The 16198-nt window shown below is 38.4% G+C and overlaps 1 protein-coding gene across 1 annotated transcript in view; it reads left to right on the top strand.

Moving 5' to 3' along the window:
* LOC124788204 (calpain-A-like) overlaps positions 1-16198 on the top strand; it is a 241550-nt gene that overhangs the window by 59165 nt on the left and 166187 nt on the right. The window contains exons 2-3 of the mRNA XM_047255384.1: positions 3854-4030; positions 11816-11885. Coding sequence (XP_047111340.1) covers positions 3854-4030; positions 11816-11885 — 247 coding nt within the window. The remainder of the gene's footprint in view (positions 1-3853; positions 4031-11815; positions 11886-16198) is intronic.

Genomic DNA, 16198 nt, shown 5'->3' with positions numbered 1-16198 from the left:
TGTAAGGACTATGGTATGAAGATTAGCATCTCCAAAATGAAAGTAATGTCAGTGGGAAAGAAATATAAACGGATTGAGTGCCAAATAGGAGGAACAAAGTTAGAACAGGTGGACGGTTTCAAGTACTTAGGATGCATATTCTCACAGGATGGCAACATAGTGAAGGAAGTGGAAGCGAGGTGTAGCAAAGCTAATGCAGTGAGCGCTCAGCTACGATCTACTCTCTTCTGCAAGAAGGAAGTCAGTACCAAGACTAAGTTATCTGTGCACCGTTCAATCTTTCGACCAACTTTGTTGTATGGGAGCGAAAGCTGGGTGGATTCAGGTTACCTTATCAACAAGGTTGAGGTTACGGATATGAAAGTAGCTAGGATGATTGCAGGTACTAGTAGATGGGAACAATGGCAGGAGGGTGTCCACAATGAGGAAATCAAAGAAAAACTGGGAATGAACTCTATAGATGTAGCAGTCAGGGCGAACAGGCTTAGATGGTGGGGTCATGTTACACGCATGGGAGAAGCAAGGTTACCCAAGAGACTCATGGATTCAGCAGTAGAGGGTAAGAGGAGTCGGGGCAGACCGAGGAGAAGGTACCTGGATTCGGTTAAGAATGATTTTGAAGTAATAGGTTTAACATCAGAAGAGGCACCAATGTTAGCACTGAACAGGGGATCATGGAGGAACTGTATAAGGGGGCTATGCTCCAGACTGAACGCTGAAAGGCATAATCAGTCTTAAATGATGATGATGATGATGATGATATTATGGGGGATATTTATTAAGACCATATCACTTCCAATCTTGATTTCATGCAACATGATTTAAATGCTGTGACCATAGTATGTGAGGTCTGCAAAACATATACTTTCTCAAGTTAAGAGATAATGTACCTTTATGTAGCTTTAGTTACATAATTTACATATAGATTTACATCTACATCTATACTCTGCAAGCCATCCTGAGGTGCATGGCAGAGGTAAACCCCATTGTACCAGTTATTAGGGTTTCTTCCTGTTCCATTCACATGTGGAGCACGGGAAGATTGATTGATTGAATGCCTTTGTGTGTGCAGTAATTATTCCAACCTTATTCTCACAATCCCTATGTGAGTGATACATAGGGGGATACTTTCTCAGAATAGTTTACTTCTACCTTCAAGAGTCTTCCAGTTCAGTTACTTCAGTATCTCTGTGACACTCTCCCATGCATTAAAAAACCTGTGACCATTTGTACTGCCCTTCTCTGTATATGTTGAATATCCCATGTTAATCCTATTTGGTACGGGTCCCACACTGAGCGTTATTCTAGGATAGGTCACACGAGTGATTTGTTAGCCATCTTCTTTGTATACTGATTGCATTTCCTCAGTATTCTATTAATAAACTGAAGTCTACCACCTGTTTTACCCATGACTGGGCGTATGTGATGATTCCATTTCGTATCGTTGCAGAGTGTTGCACCCAGGGGTTTGTATGAGCTGGACGATTCCAACAGTGACTCACTAATATTATAGTCATAGGATACTATGTTTTTTTTGTTGTTTTTTGTTTTGTTTTGTGAATTGCACAGTTTTATATTTCTAAACTTTTAAAGCATGATGCCAGTTTCTGCATGACTTTGAAATCTTATCAAGATCTGACTGAATATATACACAGCTTCTTTCAGATAGTACTTCATTATAAATAACTGCATCATTTGCAAAAAGCCCCATGTTGCTCTTCATATTGTCTGCAAGGTCATTAATATACAACATGAACAGCTCAGGTCCCAACATATTTCCCTGGGGTACACCTGAAGTTACTTCTACATCTGACTATGCTTCTCCATCCAAGATAATGTTCTGTGTCCACCACAACAAAAACTCCTCAATCCAGTTACAAATTTTACTTGATATCCCATATGATCGAACTTTTGACAGTAAGCACAGATGTGGTACTGATGGTACTGAGTTAAATGCTTTTCAGAAATCAATAAATACTACATCTACCTGATTGTCTTGATACTAAGCTTTCAGTATGCCATGTGAAAAAAATGCAAGCTGGGTTTCACATGATGGATGTTTTCAGAATCACACTGGTTGGCATTGAGGAGGTCATTCTGTTCAAGTTATTTCATTACATTTGAGCTCAGAATATGTTCTAAGATTCTACAAGAAGTTGATGTCAAGGATTTTGGACAGTAGTTTTATGGATCACTTCTACTACCCTTCTTGTAGACAGATAGGCATTTTTTCAAGAACTGGACACAGTTCTTTGTTCAAGGGACCTATGACAGATTATAGTTAGAAGAAGGACTAACTCCGCTGCAAATTCACTATAGAACCTGACAGGGATTCCATCGGGCCCTGGAGCTTTGTTCAGTTTTAATGATTTCAGCTGTTTCTCAACACAAATACCTGTTTCACTCATCTCTTCAGTGTTACAAGGATTAAGTTGGGGCAGTTCTCCTGGGTTTTATGTTGTAAAGGAACACTTGAAAATGGAGTTGAGCATTTCAGATTTTCTTTGTTACCCTCAATTTAAGTTCCTGTCTCATTCGCTAGGAACTGGACTCTGATTCTGGTGCAATTAACGGCCTTAACATACAAGTAGAATTTATTTGGGTTTATGAAAGATCATTTGATAATATTCTGCTATGATAATCATTGAAGGCATCACGGATTGCTCTCTTGAAAGCCAAATGCATTTCATTCAATATTCCTCTACCTGTAACCCTATGCTTTTTTTTTAACCTATTATGCTGTAATCTCTATTCCTCTAAAAGTTTCTTTACGGTGACTGTACACCATGGACGTTCCTTCCCATTGTGGACTGTTCTACTAGCAACAAGTCTATCCAGTGCATAGTCAACTCATCTTTTAAACGTGAGCCATAGTTCCTCTACATGCTCCTGCACAACTGACTTTTTATCTAGTTTACTGAGCCTATATATCTTTGTGCTTGTTGTAGTTATCCTTTTTACTTTGGTAAACATTGTTGCCACAACTGCATCATGGTTACTATTACCAGTTTCAAAGGGGACATCCTCAAAGAAATCAGGTCTATTTGGTGCCATTAGATCAAATGTTTCCATCACGAGTAGGATCCCTGACTTCTAGGTAGTTTTCAGAGAAGGCATTTAGTACTGTTTCACAGGATGTCTTGTCTTACCTGCCACTAACAAAACTGTAATTTTTCTGATTAATTGTTGGATGATTAAAGTCTCCACCAATGATTACTGTATGACTGGGGAACTTATGTACAAGTGAACTGAGGTTTTCTCTAAAGTTTTCACTTACAGAAGCAGTCAAGTCTGGTGGGCAATAGAGGGATGCAATTATCGTTTTATGCCCACTCTTGATACTGAGTCTTGCCCAAGCAATCTCACATGCAGCTTCAATTTCTGCCTTGGTGGATTTGAGTTTCTTGTCTACTGCAACAAATATACTGCCTCCATTTCCCATTTGCCTATCCTTTAGATATACACTGAAATTTTCCCCACAAATCTCCCTTATGTATTGTATATTTCTTCTCTGTGTGAGATTAAGTTTTATGAAATACATGCAACAATAACTAAAATTTCGTGGCATTTTGCTACAAGGAGTTGTGCTATAAACTCTATAACAGTACTCACTGCAGGTTTCATGCACTTGTCTTCTGAATGAAAAAGACCATAACTTGATTACTAGCCAATCTGCTGTTTTGGGATTTGCCTTAATTTTGTTGAGCTGTAATGCCTGAAATATGTTGTACTGTAGTCATTGCTTTGCTAGTGGCTCCATAATATACTTCCTGCTGTTCTTGAACCTTGTAACACTTGTTCATGTAATGTGTAATAGTCCTCAGTTTCACAGTTTTTTTTATTTTTTCCCTAGCTTGGTGAACCAGGTTCTGGTTTGCGCCCAAGGGGAAAAATTCAAGATTTCTACCAACTTCGGGCAGAATGTCTTGAAAAAGGAAAATTATTTGAAGATCCACAATTCCCTGCAGAGGATTCATCCATATTTTTCAGCAAAAAGCCAAAATGGCCCATACAGTGGATGCGACCAAAGGTAAGAAAATGTGATTCAGAGATCAGAAATTTGTCTGACAGTGCTTGTTATGGTTAAGAACATTTCTAACCCAAAGTAGAAGCTGTCTATAAATGTCAATTATTTGAAAACATTGCTGGTTGATCTTGGCTCTATGAATTTTGTGATGTCCTACTCACCTCACCTTACTATGACAAGAATTTTCCCATTCAGATATACATATTAGATTATTTTTATTTTACTCAGAAATCTGTTAGAGAGCTTGTTTTAAGTCCATGTAATTGTTGCAGCATCCCAGATGCAAATTATTGTTAGCACATTTTGTTTTTTGTCTAGTCATCACCAGCAGAAGGAGTATCTGGCAATTTCTACTTTTTCTTGATTGATTGAACACAAGAGTAATAAAAGAAGTGACATTTCATTTATAATTAATTTGCTGTAGATTAAATCTTGTTGTTTTAAAAGATATTTTCCCATGTTGATCCTTAAAAAAATGAAGATGTAAAAGGGCATGGTGTAATGGAACTGGTATTCCAGCCTTCTAACATTTGAATTATTAGTATTGTTGTTGCTTCATTTCCACATCAAAAATAAAGGGTCAGTTTGAGAATATTTTTTCACACAAACAACATATCTTTTGGTGACCCCTCACTCAACCATGCTTTCCTTGGGCTTTTATTCATTTTAGTCATCTCGTAAATATAATAATCTTGCTCTACAGCTGAATGGTAGCGTTCACACATTTCTTGCAGTGGATCTGGATGTAAATACTTTTGACAACACCCATTTAAATTGACACACACGTCAGTGAAACATCTTAAATATTTTCACCAACCTGTGAGCCATATGAGATTTATTACATATTTACCTGTGTAAATAGTCGTTATATGTACAGGTTAGATCACAATTAAGTGAATACTGACTTGTGTGGAAGTATATGTTAATACAACCAAAAACATTCCAGTAAACATGGGTTCGCATATGAGCCGTTTGCAAGATACTAGCAAATGGGTGTTTATGATCCATCACTGACTTTAGTATGAATCATTGTCCTAGTTAGTACAAATGTATTTGAAATGTAAACATTTCTATTAAGCCCCATCTAACTGGGTGTAAATTTTATGCATGCTTATCTTTTCTTGTGCAGTGCTCAGGAATGTGCAACATGGTTGAGGTGACCTAAGCACCTTTTGTTCTCATATAAGATGACATCTAATGTACTAATATCATCCAAGATGTACAGGCCAGACAGGGTCTGTACCGCGGCCGACAAGATCGTTTGATCTTAGTCCTTCAGATTTTCCTGTGTAGGGTCATCTGAGAAGTGAGAAGGTTAAAGAACTGGAGCAGATAATTGCACAGTCAGTGGTGTCTTAAAGAATTCATAACTCACTGCAGAGATGATTGTAGCACTCCCTGTAAATGTGGTAACATGCTGAAGTAGTATTGTATCTCCAGTTAAGGTAGACTTGGGTAAACTTTAAGGACAGATAGATGGTGATTTAAGCAGAAAATTTAGATTTCTAGTATGAAGGAACTCCAAAAAATACAAAAAATAAGCTACACATTATCATGACAGACAAGCAATTTTTTACTGAATGCTGCACTATACTTCAAAGTGACTCAGATGCATGATGCAATTTTTCAACATAGTCACCAAGACCCTGTAAAAAATGGTCAGATTATTCTACCAATCATTGAATTCCTCAATGATAGAAATACACTGTTTGGTCACAGAGCCATTCAAGAACCACTGTGTGTATGTCCTCATCCTTGAAAAGTCTTCCCCCCCCCGATGTTATTTCAGCTTACCAAAAAGATGAAAATCATGTGGGGCAAAATATGGACCATATGGTGGATTAGACCTCGGTCAAATGGTTAGGTCCCATGTCACCACGGCTGGACATGGCATTGCATTTGGTCCATATACTGCCAGAATTTCATTGTGAATTTGCATACAATTTAGATATTTTTTGCAATGAAGAGTGCACTCAGCCAACTCTAACTCATGCCGCCAGCATCAAATGACAATCCAGCAACTGACCAATGCAGGTACAACCAACTCCTCCATAAAGTAAGATGCCCCACAGAATAACAGACATTTGGAGGACAGGGGACAATACACCAGTCTGTTTTCTCTTAGAGGCTCTGGACATGTTGTGCACTACTGCAGTGAAAGATGACTATTATGCCACGAGACATCAACCGTCACAACAATTCTATTGATGCCAATCAGCTGCAGACAGTTATAGTTGACATGTGGGCAGGAGTCTATCACCATACCCTGAGCCAGGTTGACCTGTGGACAGAAGTCCATCACCATACCCTGAGCCAGGTCATTCTCCAACACCCCATGGGCATTCCCTGTTACTGTACGGAGGCACTAGCCACTTGCCTAGCCACTGAATTCAGGAAAACCAAGCAAGGTGACCATCTATGGAGGTGAAGCCACCACAGATGAAAATCCTTCAGGGGCAACAGTTACCAAGACGAGAGGAAATCTCACTGATGTTCATAATCAATGACCAATCAGTCCAAGTGCTAACTGACTCAAGGGCTACTTCTACTCTAACATCAAATACTTATCATTGCCACTTATAAAAGACCATGTTCTCTGATATGGAAGTGATGGTGCTGAAGGTCAAAAATAGATATGTGTATTGCAAGAATAACTGGGGTAAGAAGGTACTGCCAAATTACCAATAGGATTATACTTGACAAAGGAACAGCATTGGCAAGTATAGTCATTCTGTGTCACTTTCCAGATGCTCTCAAATCCAGAGTGAAGAAAAGGCAGACCAAGGGTCCGTGATAGAACACCTTATCGACATTGGGGATAACCCACCAACTAGCCAGGACTCGCATAGTATTACCATTTGAACAACAGATAATCTAGGAGGAAGTGGAGAAAATGCTGCAAGGTGGCATCATTGAACCTTCAGAGAGTCATTGGTCCTCTCCGATGGTCCTTGTAAGGAAGAAGGGTGGCATACAGTGTTTCTTCATTGACTACAGATGACTGAACAAAATCATGAAGAAAAATTTCTATCCACTGCTGTGCATTGGTGACACCCTGGACTGGTTGAAAGGAGCAGAGAACTTCTAAACTATGGACATCTGGACAGTCTACGTGGCTAACCAGAAAAAAACTGCTTCCGTAAATCTTGACGGCCTCTATGGGTTCAGAGTTACGCCATTTTTCTATGTAATACTTTAGCCATCTTCAAATATATGGTAGACAATGTGCTTCAACACCTTTAATGTATGAGGTTTCCTTGCTATCTGGATGACATTATTATTTGCTCAAAAATGTTTGAAAAACATCTAAGCCAATTGACAACCATGTTGAAGTGAGCTCAGACAGTAGGTCTCTGTCTGAATAAATGGCGGTGGAGTCTGTCTTCATGCAGAAAAAATAAGAACACACCCAGATTTTCCTGCTCCTCAGCACATTTGTGATGTGGGAAGTTTGCTCGGAATGTTCTTGTACTAAGGGTGATTCATAAAGGACTTGTGTATGAAGAAATACCCCTCATAAGATGTAGTACAGGGAGGTGTCAAACTTCTATGAAATGAGGTGCAAGAAAGATTTATCCTTGTTCTTAAGGAGAAGCTAACATCCTTTCCAATTTTAGCATTGTATGATGAGAATACTGAGGCAGAACTTCATCCCAGTGCTAGCAGTTTTGGGATAGTACCAGTTGTAGTAAATGTTCAGGAAGGTGTTGAAAAGGGACGGCTTATGCTTCCAGTATATTCTCCAAGAAGAAGTACCTCACAACCAAGAAATAGTGCATTGCAGTTGTTTGGACTATCAGCAAATTCCAGCTGTTTGGTTGTGACAGACCATTTACCATTGTGACAGATCACTATATTCTATGCTGACAGACTACCCTGAATGATCTGTTGGGTCAATTGGTCAAAAGCACACTGAGGCATCAGGAGTACATTGTAACAAGGTGTGCAATAATCAATACAAACACAAGGATGATAACCGCTTTTCAAGAAATCCTTTGTCAGAACACAGCTATGGGAACAAAACTCAGTCACTGCTGCATTAAATGACATTGCTAGTGAAGAGAGGGAAGATCCAGCATTGCTCAAAATCACAGAAGCCTTGAAGAATGAGGAGCCGATCAAAGGAGAATACCGAGTAACAAACAGAACAATTTATAAGTGGAACTATGATCCGATGGGGCAGAAATGGATGCTCATCATCTCATCTCATATGCAGCCAGTGATCCTGAAATATTTCCATGGCACTCAAATATCTGGTCACCTGGGATTTGTGAAGACACTTAACAGAATCAGGTGCAGGTAGCACTGGTCAGATCTCTATCAGTCCATTAGACACTGCACTTCTAATGCCAGTGACAGAAGTACATCCTGCAATTACCTCTGGGAAATCTTGTACCAACCCCAGCAGTGCCATTCCCCCAAATTGAAATTGACTTCTTGGGGGATACCCAGAGTCAACAATAGGGACTCAACGGACAATAGTCTGCACTGACAATCTCATCTGATATGTTGCTAACAAATCTGTGTCAACTGTCAAAGCTCCAGAAATTGCAAAGTTCCTTGTAGAATATATTATTATGAAGTGTAGAGCATCCCATGTGATGATTTCTGATCATGTAAAAGTTTTCTAGTCAAGAGGAGTATCAGAGATAACTTCAAGTTGTGGCGTCACCCACAGAATGACAACTGCCTACTATCCACAGATGAATGATATTACAGAATGCATTAATAACATGCTGCCAGATATGCTCTCCATGTTGAACATTTTCATACAACACAGTGAAGCAAGATGTTGGAAGCTTCATGCTATTCTTTTTGCTCCATAGTTGTGAGGCTGAAACAACAGTGAGTATACTGCACTGACAGCCGGTCAGTACTCAGGATGACTACATGAAACATGTCATAAGCAAGACTGAAGAATAAAGGCAGCTGGCTCCCAAGTGGACCCTGGATGCCCATAGGAAAGACTGAGACTACCATAACACCAAGCACTGGCCAGAGATGGGGAAACATACAAAGCGAGTTTAGTAACAACTTTAAAATACGCATGAATGGACACAGAAGAATTGCGCACCCTGGGGTACCCATCTGCTACTTGTACTCTGCAGATGATTGCACCAACCCTCCCGATGGGGCACAGATATCTGCAGCTCACTCGGTAGGCAAATGGAGGCAGTAGTGTACCTACTATTTGTGCCTCATTCTGTCACATGTACACAACCTTTCTCACTGATTTAATGACTCATTGAAATAGCTTAAATGCAACACCTCAAGGGAAGGATATAGTAATTTTTAATATGTACAGTAAAATGAATACATTTTGATGTACGACATGTATTTTAAAGGCAGTTTGGTTTAAGAAAACTAACTTTAAAATAAATCAAAAATAGTCAAAATAAATTTTTGGATGTCCTTCATTGCTATAGTTACCTCCTGACACGTTTTGCAGTGTATTAACAAAATATTGTGCAACTTTATTGGCTATTCGAGACTTGCAGAATCTAGAAGATGAACTGAAATTATTTATCAATCCATTTTCAGTTGTAACATATACCGTAACTTTTTAAATGCAATTAGGAGTGGCTGATTTATAAAATGGCACTCTGCTAAAGGATGGGTATTACGACAGAATAATTTTTTAATTCATTTTTTTTTTTTCAATGGTCTTGTGGTGTTCATGTAGAAGAGATTTCCTGGCTACACAGAAATGCAGCTGACTTTAAGCCTATGGGTCAACATTTTGTTGTGACCAATTTATTCTGTCATGAGATAAAACTGTAGGGAAGTCAGGGCTTCATGATCCAATACTGATGAGTTTTCTGTGTCTTGCACCAACTTGACAGAAAACATTTTATCACTTATGAATATAAAGAAATGTCAGATTCCACAAATCTGATAAAATGTTTGTAATTTTTTCTTAGATTAAATTTTTCTGTTAAAACACACCCTGTTGCAATCATATTTGCTTAGTAATGATCAACTTAGTTGCTGGTAATGTCGCGTTCGAGGTGTTGACTGATGCAGCACATGCAACCCATTTGCCCACTCCTGCCCACGGGTGCCTAGCTCCCTGACTGCCTATGCGTTACCAGTTTCCCCTCTCCTGCCCACCTCTGCTTGCAGACGTCCAGCTGGCTTTGAGACAATACTTGAGCTGGAACTACACATTCTACATTGTGACTCAAGGGGTCTGAGTGTCTACTACATCAAATGATCTATTGGAATCCTTGCACCCAATACTTATTTCCCTGAATTCCAGAGATGGGAAATTGCCCTTCAGCATATTCTCTTATTCCAGTAGTTTCCTGTACTTAGCTACTGTTGTCATATAATCCCTCCCCCTGCATTTTTCATTGTTCTTAGCTCTTCCTTATCATTACTACTTTTTTATTTATTATGTCTTACTTACTTTTTTCTTCATTGCTTTTTTACTTTTTCATGTTCATTTCCCTCTACCCTCTCTCTCTTTGGTTTTTATCCACCTCTTTTTTTCTCCTAGTCTTTAATTGCACTATTCATTTCATTTCTTCTTAATCCATTCAGACTTGTCACTCAGTCATCATCATCTCTGAACTGAAGCTTGAACATTGCTTATCAATGAACTATGTTCTACTTCCTACTCTCCTTGATATTTCCTGCTTCATTTTTGTCTTCCCTAGTCTCCAACACAGATGGATCCCTCTCATTCTGGGGTCTGAGTGCTCTGCCCTTTCTAACCTCCCCCAAATGATCACTCTTTTTCTCTCTGAGGAAGGAACTAATAGTTCCAGAAGCTAGGATAGTTGTGTCAATTGAATTATCAGTCTATGAACGTCCAAAAATTTATTTTTCACTGTGTTTGTTAACTTAACATTTACAGTTGTGCCCATTGATGGTAAAATGTTAAAATTGTGCAATTAAACTGTGAAGTTTTCTAATAAACAAGCCTTATTATTTAATTAAATGAACAACATGATTACAGTTGATGCTTCACATAGATGGTACAAATGGAACAAAATGGGAAAAGTAACATGTCTATGTTCTAAGCTGTGTCAGTGACACTAGATACATTTTAAAATTCTTTCAAAAATAATATCCTTGTATTGTTGTAAATCTCGTAGGAGTGACTATAATGTCAGCTATCTGAAAAAAGGACTATTTCCTCCTATTACTGAAATAATGAGGAACAGTAGTGTACCTAAAGTAGAGCTTTTAGGAATGCAGATAAGGATATCCCTCACTTATGAAGCTCTCTCTTGCTTCAAGTAATTTAATAATTTCATACTATGCACTGTGTTATTTTTACTAATTATTTATTTAACCATTCTTTATATCAAAGCTCTTTCTTCTTCAAGATTTACACAGTATAATGCATTGGACATGCAACAACAAATAGCAATTGTATTTATTTTGTTAATTAATCCTTTAAATATTTGGTGAATGACATAAGTTCCTCAATCATTATTTCTATAAACAACTGTTTTACTGAATGCATCTCCCTCAGAATTACTCAGATCATGTAACCAAGAATTAATTCCTACCAGATAAAATATAGTTCTCTCTCTCTCTCTCTCTCTCTCTCTCTCTCTCTCTCTCTCTCTCTCTGTGTGTGTGTGTGTGTGTGTGTGTGTGTGTGTGTGTGTGTGTGTGTGTGTGCAGAGAAAGATGGCAATTTGAAATCTAAAGCTCAGCTCTTTGTTTGTGTGTCTGTGTTCTTCTTAATACTTCCTCAGTGTAGTCAGTATTACTACATCAAAATGATGTTATGAGAGTGAAGAACAGTTTTGATAAGTTCAATATTTTTTCCAGGAAATAGTGTCACTACCAAGATTGTTTGTGGAAGGAGCATCTCGATTTGACGTGAAACAAGGGGAATTAGGTAAGATAGTTTGTAAATCCGTGAGTATATATAGCCACTTTACAGTGCGTGGTAGAGGATACTTTGTATCAATACTACTGATTTCCTGTTATAAGCTATTTGCATATTGAAAGAGAAAAAGGAAAATGAACAATGTAACACCTTACAACTCTGTGATGTTCATACAAAGCAGTGAGGCTTATTATTGATACCAGGATACAGTATTTTAAGAATAAGCTAAAAGAGGTGGTACAGGACGAAATACATACAGTAAGAAATGGTCGTGTAAAATTCCATGTATTCCACAGTAAATTTGTATCAATGTTTGAAATTAATTTTCCTAAACAATTGTTCACACAGTCCATCGAAAAGCAAGTAAGTCATGGGTAATGAAAGGGAATAAAATATAATGAGAAAGGAAAAGGGGAATTTATACAAAGGCCAGAACAAGTCATGATCTGACATTACTTGTATTCTACAAAAAATACTGTTATATTTTAAGAAAAGTCATTGAAAGTCGATAAATACACATTCATTACAGAAATTAATAATTCTGATAATAAGATTTAAACTATATAGGATATTGTGAACTATCAGACAGGACAACCAGTTTGTGTACAAAATACTGTCATAATTAAACTGAATGTCAGTGCTGTGACTGATAATTCACAAGTTGCAAATATTTTTATCAATCACTTTCTATGGAGCAGCAAAAATAGGATTAAATGAAGTAGCAAAAGAATATATTAAAAATATCGATCCATGTAACTTTAAGCAACAGGAATTAGGGGGTGGACAAGAGGAAATGCATGTTTTTTAAACAGCTAGTACTCAGTGATGAGTGGGGGTATTGACGTTGAGTGACCATTGGCAGAAAGGCCAGACAATGCAGTTTCAGTTTCATGAAGGATTGGAATGTACTGCATCATGTGATTGTGGTCAGACAGTTTTTTAGAAACAATGATTCTGTGGTCACAGTTCAACGCCTTTTCTGAAGGATGTCAAGCTGCAGTGACAGATCAAACCACTATACTCCAATGGGTTGCAGCATTAAAAGTACTGGATCTGTGAAGACAAAGAAGCAGCTGGTCTTCCCATTGAGTCTGAACTTCAGAAAACATAGACAGAGTGAAATGACAGTCCTTGCTAGTATGAAACTATCTGCTAGGTGACAGGTTGTATCACAGGGTATGTCAAGTCATTCACTTCACTGCATCTTACATGACAGTCTCAAATTATACCGTCCGCAGCTCATGCTCTTGCAGTCGTGTTCTCGCTTCCCGAGCACGAGGTCTTGGGTTCGATTCCCGGCGGGGTCAGGGATTTTCACTTGCCTTGACATGACTGGTTGTTTGTGTTGTCATAATCATTTCATCATCATTCATGAAATTAGCGAGTTTGGACTGAGCAAAGGTTGGTAATTTGTATGGGCACTGACAACTGCGCAGTTGAGCGCCCCGCAACCCAAACACCACCACCATCATCATCATCATCATCATCATCATCATCAAATTATACCCACAGAAAATAATGATTGTCTAGTGCAGAGAATTTTGTGTCTTATGGAAGGAAGGTTGGTTTTAACATATGATCAACATCAAGGCCATTAGTGACAGAGCACAAGCTTGGACTGTGTAAGGGGTGTGGAAGGAAATCAGGTGTACCCTTTCAGTGGAACCATCCTTGCATTTGTCTGGAGTGATGTAGGGAAATAATGGAAAACTTAAATCTGGATGGCCGGATGTGGGCTTCAACCGTTGTCTTCGTGAATGCAAGTCCAGTGTGCTAACAGCTGCACCACCTCACTTGGTTGGCATAATGGATGCTATTCTTATGAAAGATGTAGATGCCCAGTACTCAAGAGTGATGGAGCCCATTTTCATCTGGATGGTTATGGTAATGTACAGTACTGTTAGTACTGGGTGTTGGACAACCCACACGAACTACATCAAAAACCTCTCCACAACTCAAAAGTAACAGTGTGGTGTGGTATCTCCAAGATAGGGATTATTCGACCTTAAGTTTTTGAAGAGTGAGGAACAATGGTTACTGTGACATCAGTTTGCTACGCCAAAATGTTAAATAATTTTCAAGGACTTGAAAAGCACCAAGTGAAGATGAGAGAAATGTGGTTCCAACAGGATGGTGTCACAGCTCATGTGGCAACAGCATCCATGGATGTGGTTTGACAAGTTTTACCAGAGCATGTAATTTCATGATATGCTGATGTTCCTTGGGCCCCAGGCTCACTCAGTCTATCGATCTGTGACTTCTTTTTGTGTGGCTACTTGAAAACATGAGTGTACATCAACAAGCCATGCACAATCAATTACCTCCAGATTTCCATTCGTCAGGAAATAGAAGCTGTGCTGATTGAAATTTTGGAGAGAGATGTGGGTAACTTTCAGGGTAGAATCCAAATTTGTGTCCGGTAGTAAAGACGTCATCTCAACAACATTATTTCCCAAACATAATTGAGGTATGTAAATTTAAAAAATGCAATAAAAGTGCTATTACTGAATTCAAGACTTTTTACAAAATAAAAGCAGGTTTCAGTTTTTCAATAGTAAAACCATGAAAAACTGCCTATTGGCTTCTGTCTCGGGTTCTTTGGCCGACAGTCATCTAAAAATTTTACTGACGTTTTGCCAGCATGAGTGGCTGGCATTGTCAAATCTTCACCCTCCATTGCTGGTGGTGAAGCTTTGACAATGCCAGCCATTCGTGTGGCAAAATGTAAAAAATGTCAGTAAAATCATTAGATGAACGTGGGCCGAAGAACCCGAGACAGAAGCCAATAGGCAGTTTGTCAACAAGTGGCCACGAAAGCCCTAACAATTTAGTAAAACCGTGCATTTCCTCTGCTCTACCCCGTTTCACAAATATTGTCTGAGCATAATATAATAATGAATGTTTTTAAAACAAAAGCTTCTGTGGTGTTGATGAAATTTCAAACAGAATTCTTATGAATTTTTCTAACATAATAAGTAATATCCTCAGTGATATATGTAATGCATCACTGACATCGAAAATATTTGCAGACACTGCCATTTTTAAACTTCTTTATAAAGAAGATGACACGAAAAAGTTAAGTAGTTATTGTCCAGTTTCCTTACTGATGTCTTGTTTAAAAATATTTGAAAAGGAAGTGTACTTAGGAGTAGTTCCACATTTAATTAGAAACAATTTACTTAGAATATCACAGTTTGGATTCCAGAAGGTTTGTTTGACTGAGAATGTCATTTATACATTATCTGTGCAACTATTACAATTGTTAAACAATAAAATGTCAGTCTGTGTTGTGTGTGTGTGTGTGTGTGTGTGTGTGTGTGTGTGGTCTTTCCAAGGCATTTGATAGAATAGCTCATGTTAAGGCATTTGATTGAATAGCTCATGTTACTCTTTTAGAAAAACTTAACTTTCATTAAACTGATGACTTTATGAACAACTGGTGTAAATCATGTTGTTGTTGTCTTCAGTCCTGAGACTGGTTTGATGCAGCTCTCCATGCTACTCTATCCTGCGCAAGCTTCTTCATCTCCCAGTACTTACTGCAACCTACATCCTTCTGAATCTGCTTAGTGTATTCATCTCTTGGTCTCCCTCTACGATTTTTACCCTCCACACTGCCCTCCAATGCTAAATTTGTGATCCCTTGATGCCTCAGAACATGTCCTACCAACCGATCCCTTCTTCTTGTCAAGTTGTGCCACAAATTCCTCTTCTCCCCAATTCTATTCAATACCTCCTCATTAGTTATGTGATCTACCCATCTAATCTTCAGCATTCTTCTGTAGCACCACATTTCAAAAGCTTCTATTCTCTTCTTGTCCAAACTATTTATCGTCCATGTTTCACTTCCATACATGGCTACCCTCCATACAAATACTTTCAGAAACGACTTCCTGACACTTAAATCCATACTCGATGTTAACAAATTTCTCTTCTTCAGAAACGCTTTCCTTGCCATTGCCAATCTACATTTTATATCCTCTCTACTTCGACCATCATCAGTTATTTTACTCCCAAAATAGCAAAACTCCTTTACTACTTTAAGTGTCTCATTTCCTAATCTAATTCCCTCAGCATCACCCAACTTAATTCGACTACATTCCATTATCCTCGTTTTGCTTTTGTTGATGTTCATCTTATATCCTCCTTTCAAGACACTGTCCATTCCGTTCAACTGCTCTTCCAAGTCCTTTGCTGTCTCTGATAGAATTACAATGTCATTGGCGAACCTCAACGTTTTTATTCCTTCTCCATGGACATTAATACCTACTCTGAATTTTTCTTTTGTTTCCTTTACTGCTTGCTCAATATACAGATTGAAT

The sequence above is a fragment of the Schistocerca piceifrons genome, chromosome 1 (assembly GCF_021461385.2).
Source record: "Schistocerca piceifrons isolate TAMUIC-IGC-003096 chromosome 1, iqSchPice1.1, whole genome shotgun sequence".
In the NCBI taxonomy this organism is placed as follows: Eukaryota; Metazoa; Arthropoda; class Insecta; order Orthoptera; family Acrididae; genus Schistocerca; species Schistocerca piceifrons.
This window is presented reverse-complemented; position numbering and strand designations above follow the sequence as displayed.